The 23,281-nt window shown below is 39.5% G+C and overlaps 1 protein-coding gene across 5 annotated transcripts in view; it reads left to right on the top strand.

Annotated features, from left to right (window-relative positions):
* UBE2H (ubiquitin-conjugating enzyme E2H) overlaps positions 1–23,281 on the top strand; it is a 105,757-nt gene that overhangs the window by 458 nt on the left and 82,018 nt on the right. For 2 of the 5 annotated variants that reach the window (XM_005868944.1, XM_005868943.1), the window contains exon 1: positions 7–61. The exons of 1 other annotated variant lie outside the window; for it this stretch is intronic. In XM_005868944.1, the coding sequence (XP_005869006.1) occupies positions 9–61 (53 nt within the window). In that variant the 5' untranslated portion in view covers positions 7–8. Of the gene's footprint in view, positions 1–6; positions 62–16,134; positions 16,167–21,178; positions 21,208–23,281 lie in introns of those variants that run through there. 2 more of the 5 variants (XM_014541849.1, XM_014541850.1) reach the window with 2 other exon arrangements.

Genomic DNA, 23,281 nt, shown 5'->3' with positions numbered 1-23,281 from the left:
GCGACACCATGTCATCCCCCAGTCCGGGCAAGCGGCGGATGGACACGGATGTGGTCAAGCTGTATCCTTCGTGGAGGGGGGATTCGGGTGTAGGCAGCGGGCGGTGCGGCGATGCCTCGGGCGCCCCCGAAACCCAGCCAGGGCCCCGGGGCGCTCCAGGCCACTGTCCGGGCTCGCTCCCTCCCTCCCTGCCCCCAGTGCCTACGGCGGCTCCTTGGCACCTCCCAGGAACCGAGAGCCTTTTCAGCTCCCCTTTATCTGCAGAACCCCGAAATGTGCGTTTTTCCTCGCTCTTCCTGCACCCCCCCAGTGCCCGTGACTTTGCTCCACGACGTTTGGACTCCCAAGACGGCTTTTTTTGGGGGGTGGGGGGTGGGGAGACAAGATCGGCTGTCTCTCTCCACCACCAAGCCCACCTTCAGGGTCTCTTTCCTTTTGCTTGCCCTTGATTTGAGAACTGGAGGTAGGAATTCCCGAGAGGGGAGCCTTTCTCCCTTTCTTGAGATGCCTCCATTCTCCCCTCTCGCAGTGCTGCTTGAACTGGGGTAACTCGAGTGACCTCCTTTATCCCTAATTCCTTTCTATATTAGGAAGAGAGTAGTCTGCTCGTTGCCCCTTCTTGTAAGCGGAAAAGAGCTCCGGGTGTTGTCAATCAGAGACCCCTGCTGATTTTCCTGGCCCCTAGGAGAGCCCCACTGTGTTTCTTTCCCGTGACAAAGCCTATCCCACCCGTAGTTGGACGTGGTGGGGGCCCCCCCCCGGGCCTCCAGCAGGCCACCTCCGTGTTGTGGCGGTGACAGCTGGGGGCAGGGAGGGAAAGAGGATCCCCTTGGCCAAGTAGCCCCCGTCCTGGCCACTTAAGCCAACTCCCTCTATGAAGACAAGGTTCTTGGGGAGTAATTGCCAAATGACACCTTTTATTGTCCTGTTCCCCCGCCCCCCAACTTTATACACTCTGGAGGTAGCAGTGGGAAAAGCTGTAGCTGATAAGAGTCCTTCAGGCAGTGGTTTTGGTTGGAGTCCAGACTGATTATTTCATGACAACTAGAGAAAGTCGCGAAGGTTCCTGTGACAAATGGAGAACATTTTTGAGGGGTAATTTAGGGGGTGGGGGGGGGGCGGGGAGAGAGGAAATGAGCCCAGTTTTCTGAACTACTCACCACGGAGGAGAGGGGGACACAGGGGTGGGAAGTGTTAGTGTGTGAAACAGTTAAAAAGTCCTGTCTCCTGCTGCTGCTGCTTCTCTCTCACCCCCATCCCCCCACCATTTCCCCCTGTTGCAGGGTTTTGTTTATATAACTCAAGTTGTTTGGCTAGATTGTTCAGGTGAATTCCTTCTTTCATTTGTTACTGTTTTTGATTGGACATTACACCTCTATGTAGCAATCGATGATGGTTGTCAAATACTAAGTTATGGAATTCGCTGAAGTTTTAAACAAGTAGTTTTTGCATTTAGTTTTTGGAAGGGGGGGGGTGGTGGGAGGGAAGTTGCCTGGGCAAGAGATTTTTCTTTTCATAATCTTTTCAGGAATAAGAAGGTGTTTATCTCCTCACTTAGGAAAACTTGGCTAGACATTAGGAACAGATAGACTTCTAAGTTTTAGGGTTTCAAGTTTGGAATTTGGGGGAGGTGGGAGTGGAGATTAGAGAGAGGAGCAACTAATAAAGTACAGATTATGTACCAAAGGTATTTCCAGGCATAAGTGAGACTCTCTGAGCTGTTTGTGGCTCTGATTGAGTTTTGTAAATGTGTGAATGATACCAGTAATGTTGGCTTTTCATAAGGTTTCAGGAAAACTTGTAACTATGGCAGTGTGTACATTTTACACAAAGCAGTTTCGGGTTTTTTTTTTTGTTTAGAAACTAGGAAATGACATGGTGGCAGATTCTGAGTTATTTTTATCTTGACTTGAGAGTTACTGTCACACCTAATGTAAATTTCTACCTAATGTTTAATTGGGATGGGGGTGGGTGAGAGGAGGCCAGCTGGTTTTGATCCATGTCAGATTCTCAAATTATATACATATATTTTTAGAAGATTGAGGATAAAGGGTGAGGCCTAACTTGACCTGATGCCTTTTCCATACAGTGCCTTTTGTTCATTTAGTAGTTGTGGCATCTAGAATGATTACCGCATTTAGGAGTCGGGGTGTGGGGGGCGGAGAGGGAGAGGAAAACAGACAAAGAACAGCAGGGTGTCTTTCTTTTTTCCTTCCCCCAAGTGGCTTGTTTCATAGCTTATTTTTAGTAGAAGATGAAGAAAGGCTAAGATGCATTGGCCTCTGTTCTTTCCCCACCTTCCTCCTTTCTGACAAAAGAAAGCTGAGGCGCTTTAAAATCATAGATCTCTGAGATAGGACAACCGTCTGGGGATTTAAAAGGCAGAGGTTATCTTTTGTGTTTGTTATTTTCTGGGCTCACAGAGTTTGGAAGTTAAATTTTTCGCTATTTCCTTTTGTGTGTGCATGTGTCTTGTGGGGTTGAAGGATTCTGTGGCCTCCTTTCTCTGTTGAATTCACATTAGTAGGCCCAAATGGAGCCAACAGTTTTTGAGCATGGTATATTTAGCCAAAAATAGAAGGGGAAAAAAATTGCCCAGCCCACTATGAAAATGAGTACAATTGTGTAAAAGGGCTGGGGGTTGAAAAGGAAAGATAGAGGAGAGGAAGTAGAAAAGGTCTGAAGGAATGTACTTGCTTTTTGCCCCTCAGTGTCCCTTGGTGATTTCTTTGGTGTGGAGGCTGATAACTGGTTTCATTGCAATTTCCTGTTTCAGCCCATTTTTGGATGTCTCCTGAGTGTAATTATGCCACCACGATTTACAGCCTCGTAGGGAACCTGTATAATAGGAGAGTAGTGGTGTGGGGGTAGGGAGGGAAGAGGATGTGTAACAAATTGGCCACTGCCTTCCACCACCTGGCTAGGGGACACCGGTTCTGGTTGCTTATGGAGCCGGGGGTTGGTAGGAGAACTGACTCCCAAGTTATACAGGGAGTGAGTGTTTTGCACCGATTCTGGGCGACTATGTTCTGAAACTCTGACTCATTCATTGTTTCTCTTCTGATCCTTTGCTGAGTGTTGTGCAAACCTCTCCGGGAGCCTAGAAACTGATGTACATACATGACTTTTGGGCCTTGTTAAGAATGTGTCCCAGTCAAGAAACGTGCAGTTAGCCCAAATCCTGTGAAATGGTTGTGAATAGTGTGGCCGTTTGTCTGCAAAGTCAGGTAGATGAGTAATACTGTGCTGTTTCCAGTTTGGCAACCTTTGAGGTTTCCATCTCAAACCCTGCTGATTATTTAGATTGTCTGAGAACTGGGACTCTGGTGACCTTAAATCGTGATTTGCCCTAAAGGAATATCAGTTTAAATTCTCCCTGGTGGAGGAACAAACAGCTCAGATTACACGGGTTTCCTTGTTGGTGGGGTCAGACGGCTCACCCTGTTGCACAGCCTGGTGATCCTTTTATCTGTGAACCAGTGGCCCCTGCTGAAGGCTGGAGCTGCTTGTTTTGGAAAAGCGTATGCAGGCAAAAGGCCGCAGGCACAGCTCCTCACAGCTCATTGGCTGCTCTGTTACTACCCGGAAAAGGAGGAGGGGTGGAGCTACCACCAAACAGCTGATGGAGTGTGTGGCCAGAAGAGTGTTTACATGCAAAAGAAGTTGGGGCTGGGGAGGTCTTGTGGGTGGTGTTACAGGATCAAGTGCATTTTCAAGGTTTAAAAGGAAGCGAGGAAAATCTGATCTCATAGAGTGAAAGAAATGTTCAAGGCTAAATCAGAAAAGTAAATGTGATAATAATGGGAATTTGGCATACACTGTACTTGTTATTGTTGTGAGATTTTGGAACTTACTTTATATACCAAGAATTTTCAGATTCCTTTTTTCAGAGGGAGTGCAGAAATTTAAAACAGGATAGGTTGCTACTTTAAGTATACTTAACTGACTCATGCAGAGATTTAAAAGTATGGTAGAAATGTAAGCTTCCCCTGCAAAAGTGTGCAGAGTTCTAGAAAAGGGGCAGTGACTTACACTAAATTCATTAACAGTGTTAGTGACTCCTACAGAATCCTGCTATCTGCCTTAGGGTTCAGAAGCTTTTTTAAATTATTTTTTTATTTTTTAAAAAAAATATATTTTATTGATTTTTTACAGAGAGGAAGGAAGAGGGATAGAGAGTTAGAAACATCGATGAGAGAGAAACATCGATCAGCTGCCTCCTGCACACTCCCTACTGGGGATGTGCCCGCAACCAAGGTACATGCCCTTGACTGGAATCGAACCTGGGACCTTTCAATCCGCAGGCCGACGCTCTATCCACTGAGCCATACCGGTTAGGGTGGGTTCAGAAGCTTTTAATAACAGTTCATCCCCTCAAATGTTTGAGTACCCCCTTGATGCCAGGTTTGATGTAAGGTGCTGGGGGTTTAGTAGGGAAAAATTCAGTGTGGGCACACATGATGCTTCTGTAACTAGTCAAACTTTTTTTTTTAAAGGTTAGCACTGTATCACCCTTCTGAATAATTTGTATTTAATTTCAGAATTTACTTTTCAAGGAATAGAAAGGTTAAAATGTGAATTTTATGTGATGGGATGTATGGGAATCTGTGTTCCTGTTATTTAAAAGATGTTAAAAAAATGGAAATAAGAAACATTAAAATGTAGTCATTTGTCTTGGACAACAGTGTTAGTATTTTGCTATTAATCAGTAGTTATTCTATTCCTAAGTTAGTAATCTTTGTTATTCTTTGATTTGTGCTCAAAGTGTAGACAATTATGTAATATTTTAACTAGCTCCAGCGTCAGTTGGGAACTTGTGTTTTGCCTTTTATTTCCTTTGGCCTCTATTTTAGTGAGATGATGAGGTGGAAGGTAGAACAGTTTAATGGTTTTTAAGCTCAAAGTTAAGGCTTTGGCAACTCCCAGTGTTCTGAATTTGTCTTCTCTGCCTAGATTTTGGTGACAAATATAACATACTAGTACTTATTTTGGTTAAGCAGGTACCTATATGAGTAAGCATTCACAGCTTCAAGATATCTGATTCCTGCAGTGCAGTTCTAGTAAATTACACGCAAGCCTAAAAAGTCGGCTTTTGGGGGGAAATCTTTTGCACATGTGACCTGTAAAAGTCCCTTACCCAGTTTTGTGTGCATGTGTTAGAAAACCATGGATTTGTTGGTTCCTAGTGTGTAATTTCCCCAGTACCTTGACCTACATTTATATATAGTGTTTATAATTTAGTATCTTGTTTAGTCTTAACAGATTTAATGGTTCCAAGAATCATTTGATTTTTAGGCATATAATTCAGACCTGTAAAATAGCTTTTCTTTTCTTTTTTTAGAGAGAGTGGCAGGGAGGGAAGAGGAGAGGAGGGAAAGAGAGAGAAACATCTATGTGAGACACATGGATTGGTTGCCTCCCTTACTCGCCCTGACTGGGGCCACAAGGTGGGGGATTGAGCCTGCAACTGGGGTACGTTCCCTTGACTGTGAATCGAATCCTCGACCCTTTGGTCTACCAGCCGACGCTCTAACCACTGAGCAGTGTGGCCAGGGCACAATAGGTTTTCAACTGTAGACCCACAGTGTACATTTTCATGAAATACTTCCATGAAAAAAACTTAGTTGGGTTATACAAATACTAAAATAAGTGAGGAAAATGTAGGTTACAAAAAGGGAAAGAAAATAGTTATCTATAATTCTACCCTTTAGACCAGCGGTTCTCAACCTGTGGGTCGCGACCCCTTTGGGGGTCGAACGATCCTTTCACAGGGGTCGCCTAAGACCATTGGAAAACACATATATAATTACATATTGTTTTTGTGATTAATCACTATGCTTTAATTATGTTCAGTTTGTAACAATGAAAATACATCCTGCATATCAGATATTTACATTACGATTCATAACAGTAGCAAAATTACAGTTATGAAGTAGCAACGAAAATAATTTTATGGTTGGGGGTCACCACAACATGAGGAACTGTATTAAAGGGTCACGGCATTAGGGAGGTTGAGAACCACTGCTTTAGACAGTGGTTTTCAATTATCTGGAGGTTTGTTAAAATAGGTTGCTGGTTCTCATCCCTGAAGTTGTCCCATTCACTGGTCTAGAGTGTGGCCTGATAACTTGCATTTCTTTTTTTCTCTTTTTAAATATATTTTTATTGATTTTAGAGAGGAAGGGAGAGGGAGAGGGAGAGAGAAACATCAATGATGAGAGAGGATCATTGATTGGCTGCCCCCCCCACCCCACCAATGGAGATCGAGCTTGCAACCTGGGCATGTGCCCTTGACTGGAATTGAACCTGGGACCTTTCAGTTTGCAGGCCACACTCTATCCACTGAGCAAACCAGTTAAGGCAACTTGCATTTCTAACAAGTTCCCTGCTGCTATTGCTGCTGGTCTAGGGACCACAATGTAATAACCATTGTCTGTAAATGTTAACATTATGATGTAGGTTTTTTTTTTTTTTAATTTAAATTCTTTATTGTTTAAAGTATTACATAAGTCTCCTTTTCCCCCCATTGACCATTATGATGTCTTTTTCATCAACCTTTACACACACACGCACGCACCACCAGGATATATTTTTCAACCTGTTGCTTATACTGTGCGTGCCGTTTTTTGCTTAATATTTTTGCAATTATTTTTCACAGTTAAAAATATCAGACATAATAACTGATGTAATATGACATTCATTGGTGTACTTTGTCATTTTTCTGTGATAAATAAGATTGAAATTAACCTCATGCATAAGTCTTTTCCTGTATTTTTGGGTTATTTCTATTTTCTAGAAATGGGATTCTATAAGAAGGTAAACATTTGAAGTAAAATATTTAATTAAAAATTTTGGGGCCCACATTCAGTGGGTTTTCATTTTGTTCTGTTGTGTTTTTCTTGGTGTCATTTCAGCACTGAAGCAGCCAGCCTGATATAGTGATGAAAGATGAGTTCTGATCTCTTTGTTGAAACTTTCATGTTTTTTGTGATAATGGTGATCTTCAAATTAGGGATACTTTTATACTTCTTCCTTTTTAGTTTTTATTTAATTGATTTTTAGAGAGAGAGAAACATTGATTTTTTTTGTTCCATTTATTGATAATGATATGTTTATTAGTTGGTTCTTGTATGTGCCCTGATTGGGGTTCAAACCTGTAACCTTGTATATCAGGATTATGCTCTAGCTATCTGAGATACCCGGTTGGGGTTCAAGGTTTCTTGGATTGTAAAATCTTAGTTGAGGTAATATAAATAGAAAATTAGATACAGCATGTGCCTGGTTCGTGTTACCTTAAAAGCAATTGGAGTACTACTTATATTAGTGAAAATAAATGTAGTTGTTTCATTTAAATTGTGCCAGTATAACTTTGGTTATCTGGATAGTGCTTTCAATCAGTTGACTTTATATTACACAGACAATTTCTGAAAGATTAATTTTAAAAATTAAAAAATGCAGATAAACATTTCCAGTGTAGTGTCTGTCTGTAGGAGGTTGATTTGGTAGGAATCATGTCTATGAGAGACCACCAGGTGTTATGTAGTTGCATATATTGTTTTATGGTCTTATAGAGAGTACTGCATCTTTGCTCTTTTGCTAGTTATTTATCTAAATCTGTGAATAAATTAGTAAATCTCCTAATTTAGCAACAAAGTTTTGAAACTACATAACCCCTTTTATTTCACTCCATAGGAAAATAAACTGGATTAAAAAAAATTATTATTATTAACAAATGGTAACTTATGTATAGCTTTTGGGTCCCACAACTGTCAGCTGGTACAGTCGTCCCCCCCTTACCAGCAGGGTATATGTTCTAAGACTCCCACTGGATGCCTAAAACTGCAGATAGTACTGAGCCCTACTTATACTATGTTTTTGCCTATGCATACATACCCTTACCAGCTTCTCTTTGGCCTATCTGAATTGCCAGCATCACTACTCTTGTGTTTAGGGCCCATTCATTATTAGTAAAATAAGGATTACTTGAACCCAAGCACTGCAGTACCTTAACAGTAGATCTGATAACCAAGATGGCTACTAAATGACTAATGGGTAGGTAGTGTGGACAGCGGGGATATGCTGGACAAAGGGATGATTCACACCTGGGGTGGGGTGGAGCGTGACTTTGAGATTTTGTCATGCTACTCAGAAAGGCATGCTGTTTAAAATTTATGGATTGTTTATTTCTAGAATTTTCCATTTATTACTTTGACCATGAATAACTGAAACCACAGAAAGGGAAACTGCATAAGGAGGTGGGGGTGGGGGAGGAACCACTGTACTTGGTTAGATCACTAATCCAAACTAAGGCTCCTACAATGAAAACATGCCATGATGTAGGTCTTAGATATTTCAGATTTTTATTACAAATTATATTTACATTCAAATGGATGAGCATAGGAGGGAAATGCATTTTAAATGCTTGAGGCTTTTTCTGACAAAAGGAGTTTTAGCTCTCTATCTTAACTTGGTGGCTGATCTCAGTATTGCTTTAGAGTATATATAAGTATATTAAAATGTAGAACATAATATATGTTTGATAACAGAATCATTGACCTTGGCAACACAATTTGACATTAGCAACTGTTAGTTTTACCAACTAATTCATTCAATTCGCCATAGCTACCAACTTGATATAGAGGGGGGAAAAACCTGTATTTTGCCTTTCTATTCATTTGTATTCTTAGGGATTAAAAACAAAAACTTTTTTTTTTTAAAGTCAGATTTGTTTTATGGGTGGAAGGAGGAGAGGAAGTAGGGCTTTTGAGTGTGTTCTTTAGTCTAATTATCTGGATTGCTGCCCATTTTTTCCTGGCAGTAAAGAATAGCAGTTCTTGAATGCTGTCTTTGATTATCAAATGACATATATTTAAGTATACCTGTATTGAGTCATTCATGCTTTTGTGAACACATTTGCTTTTATCTTTTTTTCTGTAAACTCTTGGGTTAGAAGAGTTAGGTACCAGATTCTTTCTGTCTTTAATTAATGTGGCTTTTCCTTTGAGACTTAGCTAAGAATTTTATAACATGTAAACCGTGATATATCAGGAAGACTGTTGGTGGCTTGTAAAGACTATATTATCATTTCATACAGTATTTCAAATGTATATGTCTGTTTTCTATTAGTATTCCTAGCTTATATATATATATATATTTTGTTAAATATATTTTATTGATTTTTTACAGAGAGGAAGGGAGAGGGATAGAGAGTTAGAAACATCGGTGAGAGAGAAACATCGATCAGCTGCCTCCTGCACACTCCCTACTGGGGATGTGCCCGCACCCAAGGTACATGCCCTTGACCGGAATCGAACCTGGGCCCCTTGAGTCCGCAGGCTGATGCTCTATCCACTGAGCCAAACCGGCCAGGGCCCTAGCTTATATTTTGACTAATTTCTAGAAATCACGCAAGACAGTTAAATTCATTGGCAGGAAAATACGTAAATAAACCTTTAGGGAGAAGGTATTTCCAGATCCTTTACAGTATCTTACATGCAAGGTTATTAAAAGCAGTAGTGAAGCCAGGTCCTTTTTTTCTAGGAATTTGGAAATCAGAGAATACTTGGCTTATTTCACTTTGTGCAGCTAGGCAATTATTTATCAAACTCATATACTTATTTATGCTAAAAATGTATAGTAGTTTACAACTTTGCTATATACCTTCTGAATGTAAAACTAGGCTATGCCTTAGATTTGCTTTAATTTTTAGTGAAGTCAGGCACACTGGAACGTGGCACCTGAATTTTGTGTTCTTATATTTTAAAGGTATTGGTCTCTCTTTGTCTATGAAGAATTCGTTTTTTCTAAGCTAATATTATACAGTCCTGTCAGTGTTCCTGAGATTCAGAAGCTACTAACTATTTCCTTTAAGTCCTCAAGGTAGGAAGTCTAGAGGTCTCTATCACCCAGTATCCTCCTGTGCTCTTCAGAAAAGGTAAAAGGGAATAGTAGTCCCCTGTTCCTATGGGAGCTCATTCCCGGCATTGAGTTTTGGCCCCTTTGCATCTTATAATTCAAAGAATGACGAATAAAATGTCTGCTTGTGCTTATTCTCTGTTTTTGGGGGGTGACTTAGTATAATTATATATATTCAAGCCTTTGAACTAGATTATCTTAATTGACAGAGATACGTCTTACCTTTTATTTGATTGATGGGAAATAGAATTTGAAATTATATTTTTTACAGAATAAAAAAATAGTGTATGACTTGGGTGCTTTTAACTTGGGGCTTACCTTGGTTTATGTGACTCAGTTGGTTGAGCGTTGTCCTATGTACTACAAGGTCACTGGTTCAATCCCCGGTCGGGGCACATGCCCAGGCTGCCAGTTCAGTCCCCAGTGGGGGGCATGTAGGAGGCAGCCAATTGATGTTTTTCTCACATTGATGTTACTATCTCTTTCTCCCTCTTCCTTCCTTTCTCTCTCTAAATCAAAACAAAAAACCCCAACCCCCACCCCACCCCCCAAAAAAATCCACATTTAATTGGGGCTTATTACTCTTTAAAAAAATATATTTTTATTGATTTCAGAGAGAAAGGGAGCGGGAAAGAGAGATAGAAACATCAATGATAAGAGAGAATCACTGACCAGCTGCCTCCTGCATACCCCACACCAGGGATGGAGCCCGCAACCCCGGGCATGTGCCTTGACCAGGAATCAAACCGTGACCTACTGGTTCAGAGGCTGACACAACCACTGAGCTACTCCGGCTGGGCTTATTATTCATTTGAATGAATTGGATAAAATGTAATGATTTTAGTCTGTTCTGGCTGTTTTAGTTCTTAAATGTCATTCTTATAGTGTTTTGTCAACTCTGATGAAGTTCTGATGACATTTTATTATTTAAAGTGAAATTTTAAAATCTTACATAGATTTTAGCATGTTTTTCTATGTGGAGAAAACTTGCAATGCAAATAATAGTATTACAAAGCAATGGTTACTTTCTGAATATAAGGGCTCCTCTAGTTGAAATTAATAATTGTATTCTTTCTAGGCAATATCATTTGTGGCCTTATGTAACAGTTTGTGAAATACTGATGCTTGGCTATAAATTCTGATAACTTTGTTTTTATTATTGATAGGAAAAAAAGCCAAAGTTGAAATGTCTACTTTTTTATTAGTGAATTATAAAATCAGTTTCTCCACTTAGTGGTCACTTTTGTTATGTGAAAAATATAATTAAAACAGGATAGCCTAATGCCTCAGTTAATCTTGTTTATGAATTTAAGAGTCATAAATAAAAACAAAATGACTTAGTAGGTTTTTATATAAACGTTCTGGTATCTCTGTACAACAATAGATTACATGGCATTGTGTTTTGTATTATTTTTTAACTCTTTTTTGTGTTGTTGTTGAGGATATTTGTGTTGAGGATATTTGTCCATTGATTTTTAGAGAGAATGGAAGGGAGGAGAGACAGAGAGAGAGAAACATTGATGTGAGAGAGACATATCTGTTAGTTGCTTCTTCCCGCACATGCCAAATTGGCGAGGGCATGTTTTAGTATTCTTGAGGTGTCTGAGTTGTATGTGCTCTGTCAATTTAAAAAATGAAATAAGACCGTATGAGTGCCTGATTTATAGAAGCTTTGATCAGGCTAGAATGGCAGCATGCTGTTCCTTTCAAAATTTTATATATTTAATTACCTAAATTACGTACTTTTAATTTTAATCCTCACCTAAGGATATTTTCCCATTGAGTTTTAGGGAGAGTGGAAGAAAGAGGGAAAGACAGACTGAAACATTGATGTGAGAGAAACACATCAGTTGGTTGCCTCCTGCACGAGCCCCAACCAGGGCCTGGGCCAGGAAGTAGCCTGCAACCAAGGGTACGTGTCCTTGACCGGAATCGAACCCGGGACCCCTTGGTCCTCAGGCCAACGTTCTACCTACTGCACCAAACCAGCTAGGGCTATATTTTGTTTTTTAAAAGGTAAATTAGGGAATGGGAGTATAACTGAGTAAAATAATATTCCCAGAGCCAGGATACAATCCCGTCAGAGTTTGAAACAGTTCTGTATTTAAGCATTTATATATTTTCCCATTATGCTTTTTAATACTCTCCAGATATCTTAAATATATATTTTGCAGAAAATTTAGGTGCCAACATTTTTATTGATATTTAAGCTCTGAGTGCCTATAGTGGATCAGTTTTACTTCATGTTTTAGTATCTTTCAACTTTTTATTTTAGATTTACAGAAAAGTTGTGAAGATAATATAGAAATTACCTCTGTTACCATTTTTTTAAAATATATTTTTATTGATTTTTTACAGAGAGGAAGGGAGAGGGATAGAGAGTTAGAAACATCAATGAGAAAGAGAGAAACATCGACCAGCTGCCTCTTGCATACCTCCTACTGGGGATGTGCCTGCAACCAAGTTACATGCCCTTGACTGGAATCGAACCTGGGACCCCTCAGTCTACAGGCTGATGCTCTATCCACTGAACCAAACCGGTGAGGGCCTATGTTACCATTTTATCTTGTCAAAACTAAGAAACCAGTGTTGGTACACTAAACTCCAGGCTTTATTTAGATTTCACCAGTTTTTCCATGAATGTTCTTTTCTGCTCCAGGATCCAGTCCAGGATACCACATTACATATCATCGTCATGTCTCCTTAGTCAAGTTCCTCACGCGTTCACTGTTTTGCATCACCTTGATTGTTTTGCAGTACTGGTCAGGTATTTTTTTGGAGTGCTCCTCAATTTCTGTTTATGTGGTTTCCCCCTACCACCACCCCCCTCATGATTAGACATCATCATAATAAGGTTTTAAAATTTGGCCAGATTCATTGTGGATGTTTGGAAAGAATACCACAGAGGGGAAGTGCCCCCTCATGACTGCACAGGTTATGGTAACCTTGATCCACGTGACTAAGGTGGTGCTTGCCAGGTTTCTCCACTGTAAAGTTACTGTTTTTTTCCTCTGTATTCTATTCTTTGGAAGCTAGTCACTAAGTGTGTAGTTAAGGTGACACTCAAGGGAGCTGGAAGAATTACACTTCATCTCTGGAGGGAGTAATTGTTGTTAACTTTTGATAATTAATGTAGCAGTGCATTCATCTTAGTTGTTAGTGGCTTTTGTATAGAAGTTATATTTGATTTTGAATGAAGTGTAATTGGTACTGCCTCGTTGGAAATAAGATCAGATATAAATGTATGAGGATGTGGTCTAGAAGCACACAGATTTGGTGGATTTGTTTAGCTATTTGCATGGTAAATTTAACTTTCTACATTTGGCTGTTTTTAGATCTATAACATTTATATGTGAAAATGAAGATAAACTTAGGATGAGTTGCAAATCTATTAAGAGCATTAAAACTAAAGGAAATCTATTATCTTAAAAAGTTTTAGATCAGAAAGATAACTTGGGGCTAAGGTAATATAAAATGCTATTACATTCAGTGTATCTTTTTGTTACTAACTAGAGCAGGTTATCAAAAGTCATTTTGTTACAATGCTGATGAGATACTGCAGGAACTAAACTCTTATTTATATTATTTAGCCTACAGTAAAATTGGTTTCTTTAGCCCGACCAGTGTTGCTCAGTGATTGAGCGTCCGACCAATTCCCAGTCAGGGCACATGCCCGGGTAGCAGGCTCGATCCCCAGTGTGGGTGTGCAGGAGGCAGCAATCAGTGATTCTCTCTCATCATTGATATTTCTATCTCTCTCTCCCTCTCCTTTCCTCTCTGAAATCAATAAAAATATATTTTTTAAAAGTATATACAATGCTTTATTTTCTTGAGCAGAGTATATTTAGAGCCAACGCTATAAAGCAGCAGTAAGATATTAAAATTTTGCCTAACCCATTTGATGTAGGTTAAAAAGTTAAGCCAAAGTATTTATTTCTCAGGGACTTCCTTGAAAATAGTGAGGAAACAAGGTAGAAACTGAATGTTAGTGGGAAATATCTCATTAGTTACAAATACTATAGTGGTAATAAATTATTTATTTTGAGATTGTAGAGGGCAGTTCAGAATTTATGTATCAACTCAAGGGGACACCTGGGTTTTTGTGTTGTATATAAGTCAGAAGTGTTTATAACCAGCTGTTGATTGATTTGGTTACCTTGATGGTACATATTCAGACCTTTGTCCTTTGCCAGCATCTGGATGTCATGTAGATGTTAAGAGTCAATAGTGTGACACTTGGGGTCATCCTAGTGTCTTGATGACCCTGGGCAGGTGTTCAGCTGTTTTGCATTTTTTAAATTTTTTTTTTTTTTGGGGGGGGGGGGGAGAGGTAGAGAGAGGGAGAGGAAGGGAGGAAGGGAAAGGGAGAGAGAAGCATTGATATGAACAAAACAGGGATCAGCTGCCTCCTGCACTCCCCCCATAGGCGATCAAGCCCACAACCTGGGCATGTTTGCTGACCATCAAACTAGCAATGCACAGGACAACGCCCAACTTAGCCACACTAGCCAGGGCTCAGCTGTTTTCTTTGTAACCTCTTTTCCGTTGCTTACTTTCTGAAGTTTACATGCCCAATAGCCCTTTTTTAAAATCAAGACTATTTTTTTAGAGAACTTTTAGGGTCATATCAAAATGGAAGGAAGTATAGAAAGGTATTTCCCATATCCTTCTTGCCCCCCATTCATGAATAGCCTGCTCCATTATCAACATCCCTCACCAGAGTGATGCATTTGTTATAATTGATAAACTTACATTAACACATCATTATCATCCAAAATAGTTTACATTAGGGTTCACTCTTGGTGGTGTACATCCTATGGGTTTGGACAAATGTATAATGGCTTGTAACCACCGTTACAGTATCATAGAGTATTTTCACTGCCCTGAAATCCTCTGTGCTCCACCTAGTTCACACCACTCCCTGGCAGCTACTGATTTTTTTACTGTCTCTGTAGTTTTGCCTTTTCCATATGTCATATAGTTGGAGTCATACAGTATATAAAGCCTTTTCAGATAGGCTTCTTTCACTTAGTAATGTGCATTTAAATTTCTTTCATGTCTTTTCATGGCTTGATAACTCATTTCTTTTTAGCACTGAGTAATATTCCATTGTTTGAATGTACCGGTTTGTTTGTCCATTCACCTTAGTGAGCCACTTTTACTAAATAGAACTAATACTATTAATGGTTTCTAACTTTTTTCAGATTCACCTTTGTACTTTTTTCAAAAAATCTTTTAGTAGCAAGTAGCTAAATTCTATCCTGCTGGCCCATTCTATCCTCATTTCTACCTTTCTTGTTCTCTAATAACTTGTTCAGTAATGTGATACTTCTCATTCTAACATTTATTCTTGTAGCATCTTGCTTTGAGATGTTATGACCCATTTTTTTTTGAGATAAAAACCCGGGCTACACAGGTTGGTTGAGTGTTGAGATCATGAGTAAGTCGTCCTAGCGATGGGTTTGGAGCCAACTACGCTTTCTTATGCTTTTATCCCTTTTAACGTGCAAGTAACCCATATCTTATTTTATTTTTTAAATGTATTTTTTATTGATTTCAGAGAGGAAAGGAGAGGGAGAGAGAGAGAAACATCCATAATGAGAGAGAATCATCAACTGGCTGTCTCCTGCACGCCGGGATTGAGCCCGCAACCCGGGCATGTGCCCTTGACCAGAATCGAACCCGGAACCCTTCAGTCCACAAGCCCACACTCTATCCACTGAGCCAAATCAGCCAGGGCAGTAATCCTTATTTTACTTAATGATGACTTCAAAATACAAGAGTAGTGATGTTGGTAATTCAGACATGCCAAAGAGAAGCTGTAAAGTGCTTCCTTTAAGTGAAAAGATAAGTATAGGAAAAACAGTATATATAGGGTTTGGTACTCTCTGAGGTCTTAGGCATCCACCAGAGAGTCTTGGAACATATTCTCCACAGATAAGGGGGCTACTCTATGTTGGAAGAGAAGTTGTCATGTTGTTATAAAGTCTAGGATGTACTTTATTTGTCCTTAGCATAGTGTTGGCATAATACTATGACCTTTGATAAAATATTTGAATCAGATTGAATTGAATTATACAATAAACCATGTAAATATACTCTTAGCCAAGAAAGAAAATTGGTGGGGTGTGAAGATGGCAAATGTTTTTATGTTAGTAAAGAATGTCAGATTTGTACTATATGTTACAGCTTCTAAGACATTTTTTCTTGCATCTTAACATCCTTGAAATTGAGATGTCTTCCAATTGGTGGTGAGTCACATTTTGATTGTCAGCTTTTTTCTTTCATGTTGTGTCATAAAACAGTGTTGTGTCATTGATATGATGAAAGAATGTAGTGCCTCCTTTTGTGTGGAGACGAGGAAATACAATGGATAGCAGTTGACTTCTTGGGCTATAGGATATGCTGTATTAAATGTTATTTTTATCAGGCACGGAATTGACTCTGGACAGCTGATAGTGGGGACCCATTGTTAGAATATTTCATTAATAAAGCAGTTATCTTTATTTCAAGCTAGAAGACTAGACTTCAATGCCAGAATTCTGGCTTTTAAAATAAAATGTAAAACTGTTACAAATTTTGTTTTTTATATGCAAAGTCTTTTGCCTTTCTTTCTTTTTTTTTTTTTTACTTGTGGACATTTTAATGAACTTCCCCTCCATGTAGCTTCAAGCTACCAGAACACAGGCCCCACCAACACCCTTAATATTCTCCTTGGCTCTTCTGCTGAAGAACTTGGCCTTTACAGTGACAGGCTGCTTTGGGAGCTTTCCCTTCCCTAGAACTTTGTAGTAGCTGGATCACACCACATCAGTGATAGGAGCAACTCCAGTCTTGCTCTTGGCAGCATTTGCCTGTGTCTACTCACTGACCAAGGTCCACAGTTTATCAAGGTTGACAGTTGGGCAGAAGCTCTGGTTCCTCTTTAAGTGGTAATGCCTCATACCATCATACCCACTTTCCCAAAGTAGCCTGGGTGATATTTGTCGAAGTTGATCCTGTGACGATGCAAGCCGCCAGCATTACCTCGGCCCCCTGTGCTTCCTGTGCTTGCCGATGTGGCCGTGGCCGTGGCTCATGTGGCCCCGAAGTTTTCAGGTCTTCCTCAGTCTGGATGGCATGTCGGTGGCCGAGCTGCCTGCCTTTCTTTTTAATCATATTGTTGGTGGGAACAAAATGGTAAGTATTGAGTTATTCCATTTCTGTGTAAAGCAGGCCTTGGGAGGCCTTGGAAAAGGAGTGAAGAGTAGCAGAATAAATTTTTAAATTTTTAAAAATTTTCTTTTAATTAAAAACATTAAATTTATTAATACTTTACTGAAGCTTGAGGAGTTAAATCACAAGTTTACTTTTGGCTTCTGTTATTCTGAATCTAACTAAGCACTGTTAATATTTATTCTACATGGTTTTATGAAGACCTAAAAGGCACAGCTGCTCATTTTTTAATCTTGAGAGCTTTTTCTGTTCTCTTGAATAAGTCTATTTAAAGATAAGTTATTAAATCCTATTATTAACCCTGTGCTTCTGTTAATTTTATATAAAAACGAATAGGACTATAACACGGAGATACAATTGATCCTTGAATAACATGGGTTTGGACTGCACAGATCCACTTAAATGTGGATTTTTTTTCAATTACTACATACAGTACTGTAAATGTAATTTCTCTCGTGATTTTAACATTTTCTTTTTCTAGCTTTATTTTATAATACATATAACAAACAAAGTATGTTAATTGCCCATTTACATTATCTCTAAGGCTTTCAGTCAACAGTAGGCTATTAGAAGTTATGTTTTCAGGGAGGCAAAAGTTATACATGGCCCAGGTGGTGTTGCTCAGTGGTTGAGTGTGAACCTATGAACAAGAGGTCACAGTTCAATTCCCAGTCAGGGCACATGCCTGGGTTGCCGGCTTGATCCCCAGTGTGGGGCGTGCAGGAGGCAGCCAATCAATGATTCTCTCTCATCATTGATGTTTCTATCTCTCTCTCCCTCTCCCTTCCTCTCTGAAATCAGTTTTTTTAAAAAATTAGCTGGTTTGGCTCAAATGGATAAGAGCGTCGGCTTGTGGACCAAAGAGTTCCCGGTTCGATTCTCAAGGGCACATACCTTGATTGCAGGCTTCTTCCCGGCCCAGGCCCTGGTCAGGGCATGTGCAGGAGGCAACCAATTGATGTGTTTCTCTCACATTGATGTTTCTCTCTGTCTTTCCCTCTCTTTTCCACTCTCCCTAAAAATCAATGGAAAAATATCCTCGGGTGAAGGATTAACAAATAAATAAATAAGTAAAGTTATACATGGGTTTTTGATTGTGCAAGGGGTTAGCACCCCTAGCTCCTGCATTGTTCAAGGGTCAGCTGTATAAAGCTACTACACAAATAAAGACTATAGGCACTTAAAAGCGTAAAAATAAGTTTAAAAAGAGGGTAGGACCTTGGAATAGTGTGGAGTTGAGTGTATCAAGCCTTGAGAAGGTTTCCTGAAGGAAGCTGAATGTCATAGAGGCAGGAGCTAAATATGCAGAAGGGCAGGAGGGTACCTGTGAGGATGGGAGATGTCTGGTGGCTTAGCTTGATTTAAAGATCAGAGGTTGTAACTTAGTCCCTGTTAAGAATGTAGTTTTATAGTGCAGTGTGTGTGACCAAGATTATGAGGGTTGCTGTAATTTGAATAGGCTAGCTTTTTCCAATTTAGGATTTAATGGACACTCAGGGCTACATCTGATACTTAGTTGGAGGTATGATCTCTCATCATCTGTCAACCAAAGGAGGACTCTTAGTAAAGAATATACCCATAGAGGTTGTTAAAATCTGATTATGAGTTGGCAGGGTTTTAATGTTGTTGTTTTTTAAATATATTTTTATTGATTTCAGAGAGGAAGGGAGAGGGAGAGAGATAGAAACATCAGTGAAGAGAGAGAATCATTGATCGGCTGCCTTCTGCACGCCCCACACTGGAGATCAAGCATGCAACCTGGGCATGTGTTGTGATCGGGAATCAAACCATGACCTTCTGCTTTATAGGTCAGTGCTCAACAACTGAGCTACACTGGCTGGGCTTAATGGTTTTTATAGAGGGAATGCATGATTTTGTGACACATTTTATGAGAAATGATTAAGATAATACTTTGGAGTGCATAACTATTTTTTTCAGATATGTACTACATTTGAAAAGTAAAATAGAGTGGATTGACCATTGGTTCAGTCACAGATTTGAATTGCATCTGCCTTTGTTTCCTCATCCAAAACATGAAGAAAATACCACATTATAGGATTGCTTGAACAATCATGAAATAGTATATGTAAATACATTTAGTATGTAATTGCTTAGTGAATAACTCAGCAATTGCTTAGTGAATAACTAGTTGGCTGCTAGTAACAGATCTGAAATAATGTAGCTATAACATGGAGTCAGCAGGTAGGCACATAAGGGCAAGGTTGATGTCATTAGGGACCCAGATTCCTTCTGTCTTTTTACCCAGACTTAATGCGTGGCTTAGTTTTTCAAGGGGTCACTCCTACCATAACATTAATGTTTCCTGCAGGAGGAGGAAGAAAAGGGTGAGGAAGGCAAAGGTATAAGAACTAGCTAAGACTTTATCACCCTCCAGCTTTTTTTTTTAGTTGATGAGAGAGAGAGAGAAACAGAAACATTCATTTGTTGATCATGCACTTATCTGTTGACTCTTGCATGTGCCCTGACCAGGAATTGAATCCATAACCTTGGCACATCAGAATGACACTCCAGTCAACTGACCCACCTGGCCAGGACTTGTACCCCCTCTCCCCCAACTTTTAAGAAGCTTTTCTGGGTGATCTTCCTTACAAATTGCACTTTTATCCTGGGCAAGAGATGTCAGCTAACCTAGGTGCAAGAGAGGCTAAGAACCATTGCTTTTGAACTGCCTTTAATAAAATCAGAGTTTTATTAGTAAGGAAGAAGGGGAGAATAGATACTGGGTTGGTTCACCAGCAGTGTCTGCCACAGTGAATGTTAAGTTTTATTTTTTCTTTTATTTACGTATTTGGAGCATCATTTAGGCCTGGCTTCCCATAAAATGACCCATGCCTTGAATGCCAGTTCATAAAATTTCTCTTACCTTTATCCAGTGTCTTCTAGGTTCTGCTTTGCTAGAAGACGGGGCTTATATGATAAAATTATTTACTTTTGGGCATTAAGGGAAAAGAAGAAATATTAACTTGGTTCTTTTTATTTATAGTTTAGCTGGCATCTTCAAACTTTAGCTTGAGGACCTAATGTAGGAGTTTGGTAGAGGAAAGGCAACGTCTAGTGTGAAAATTGCCTGGTAGACCATCCAGGGTTCTTGCCCTTGGCTCTGCTGCTCAGTGCCATGGGGCCTTGTGCCTTTCACTTCCTTTTTGGGTATCTGTTTCCTTACCTAGGGAATAAGGCGTTGGCTGGATGATTCTAAGTCATTGCAACTTGAACATTCTGATTTTATTTGTAGACATTTTGTATATAACTCTGGTTGTATTCATATATAAAATGTAAAAAACTTTCATAGTCATATGTATTGCCTTCTAGGGAATAGAGAATTGAAAATAGTTTTTAACAAATTTAAAATCTTATTTTGAATATAATTATCTTTACAGATAGATATGGATAGTTAAAATAAGTTCTGCAGTTTATTACTTTCTTGGTATGAATATTTACTAGGGCATTTAGAAGTATGAAATAGAAAACCTTGACATCTTCCTTTCTGACTTTGAAATATGGTAATAAGATGTTGCTTCATATTTAGAAACCTGCATTAATAAAAGTTAGAGTAGAAAAAGCCCCTATCTTATGCCAGTAACACTTGTTGCCCTTTCCTTTCTAGAAATGCATTCCTAGAATTAACCTTCTGAGTGCCAACCAGTATCCTAGGAACTATGCTAAAATTGCCAAGGCATTTTTGCTGATTTTACAGCAGTTTAGGAAAAAAATTATGAATCACAAGTAAATGAAGTTACATATTCAAAAACTTAAGGAAACCTTTACTACATTGACATATTTAGCAATATCATCATCACTAATAAAAGCAGACTTAGAACTGGACGCCATTTCGAAGCTTTGATAGCGCTCCCGGCACTTTTGGCGAAAGACAGGAGGAGCGCCGTTGCGCTCCCCGGCACTCAAGGGGTTAAGTATTGTGAAATTTTAATGATTAAAATGCTATAGAGTGTTAACTCATCACCTGCTGACCTGAGAATTCAAATGCTTTGTTTACCATGCTTGACCAACTCTATGACAGCGTCAGTTGTTGCCATAATTACAGATGCTGGAATTGAGGTGAGATGTCACCGTCCTTGTCTGGTAATGAGGAGCAGCCAACTTAAGTTGATTTTGTTCTTTGGGGCAAGTGTGTATCTGTTCATTATATGTTTTATAAGAAGGAATCTTATGGTTCCCTCATGTCTTGTTTCAATTTTATTTTTCATATAGAGCAGTGGTTCTCAACCTGTGGGTCGCGACCCCTTTGGGGGTCGAATGACCCTTTCACAGGGGTCGCCTAAGACCATCGGAAAACACATATATAATTACATATTGTTTTTGTGATTAATCACTATGCTTTAATTATGTTCAATTTGTAACAATGAAAATACATTCTGCATATCAGATATTTACATTATGATTCATAACAGTAGCAAAATTACAGTTATGAAGTAGCAACGAAAATAATTTTATGGTTGGGGGTCACCACAACATGAGGAACTGTATTAAAGGGTCACGGCATTAGGAAGGTTGAGAACCACTGATATAGAGTATTTCTTTTTTTTCCCCCCAGTATGTTTTTATTGATTTTTTAGAGAGAGAGGAAGAGATAGAAACATTGATGAGAGAGAAACATGGTTAGGCTGCCTCCTGTATGCCCCCTATTGGGAATTGAGCCTGCAACCCAGGCATGTGCCCTGACTGGGAATCGAACCGGCAACCTCTTGGGATATGCTCAACCAACTAAGCCACACTGACCAGGCAATATAGAGTACCTCTTGAAAGGCAGTATGGTTTAGTAGGTGGGGTAAGGCCCTTGTTCGAATTCTTTCAAACAGTTAACATATAGTTGCATAAAAAGTGTCTAAGCTTGTTCAGTAGCAAGAGAGGGCTGTTTTAAATTATGATTAATATTGCAGAACCAATTCTAGGTTGGCAGTAATATTTGATTAAAATATAGTGGTAGGCTTTTAACTTGGCCTTATTGTAGATCCTTTTTCTTTTATTTATTTTTATTTTTTAAAGGTTTTTATTGATTTTTACAGAGAGGAGAAAGGAGAGGGATAGAGAGAGAGAAACATCCATGAGAGAGGAGCATCATCAATCAATCAGCTGCCTCCTGCACACACCCCACTAGGGATCGAGCCTGCAACCCGGGCATGTGCCCTGACTGGGAATTGAACCAGCAACCTGTTGGTTCCTGGGTTGGCGCTCAGCCTCTGAGGCACACTGGCTGGGCATAGATCCTTTTTCTTTTCAACATTTTTAGTTTTTTTAAATTGATTTTAGAGAGAGAGGAAGGCGGGGAGAGAGAAACATCGATGTGAGAGAGAAACATTGATCAGTTGCTTCTTTCACGTGCCCTTACCTGGGATAGAACCCAAAATCTTCAGTATGTGCCCTGACCAGGATTAGAACTCACCACCTGCTGGTGTATGAGATGGATGCTCCAACTAACTGAGCCATACTGGCCAGGGGGCACTTTTTCTTTCAGTTGTCACATTTTTATGAGTAAAACTTCATCTTATTCTGGAAGTTAGTTGATACGGGTGATTCAGATAAAATTGCATAATATGGCAGTATTATGTTTTTTGTTCAATAGAAATTGGAAAAAAAATTTTTCTTTTTAAAAAAAAATTTATTTCAGAGAGGAAGGGAGAGGGAGAGAGAGAGAGAAACATCAGTGATAAGAGAGGGTCATTGATCGGCTGCCTCCTGCATACCCCACACTGGCGATCAAGCCTGCATGGGACAATGCTCAACCAACTAAGCCATACTGACCAGGGTGGTGCATATTTTCTTTCAAATTATTGTTTTGGGTTTCTTTGGGTATATACCCAGAAGTGGAATTGCTGAGTCATAAGACAGTTCCATTTTTAATTTTTTGAGGAACCTCCATACTGTTTTCCGTAGTGGCCGCACCAATGCTGCATTCCCCCAAGGGTGCACGAGGGGTCCCTTTTCCTCCACATCCTTGCCAACACTTGTTTATTGATGATAGCCATTCTGACAGGTGTGAGATATCTCATTGTGGTTTTCGCACTTCTCTGATGATTAGTGATATTGAGCATCTTTTCATCTGTCTAGGGTATCTGTATGTTCTCTGGAGAAGTGTCTATTCAGGTCCTCTGCTACTTATTTGCTTATATTT

Source organism: Myotis brandtii, unplaced genomic scaffold (assembly GCF_000412655.1).
Source record: "Myotis brandtii unplaced genomic scaffold, ASM41265v1 scaffold280, whole genome shotgun sequence".
Taxonomy (NCBI): Eukaryota; Metazoa; Chordata; class Mammalia; order Chiroptera; family Vespertilionidae; genus Myotis; species Myotis brandtii.
Note: the sequence above shows the minus strand (reverse complement) of the source record. Positions and strands in the feature narration are given on the sequence as shown.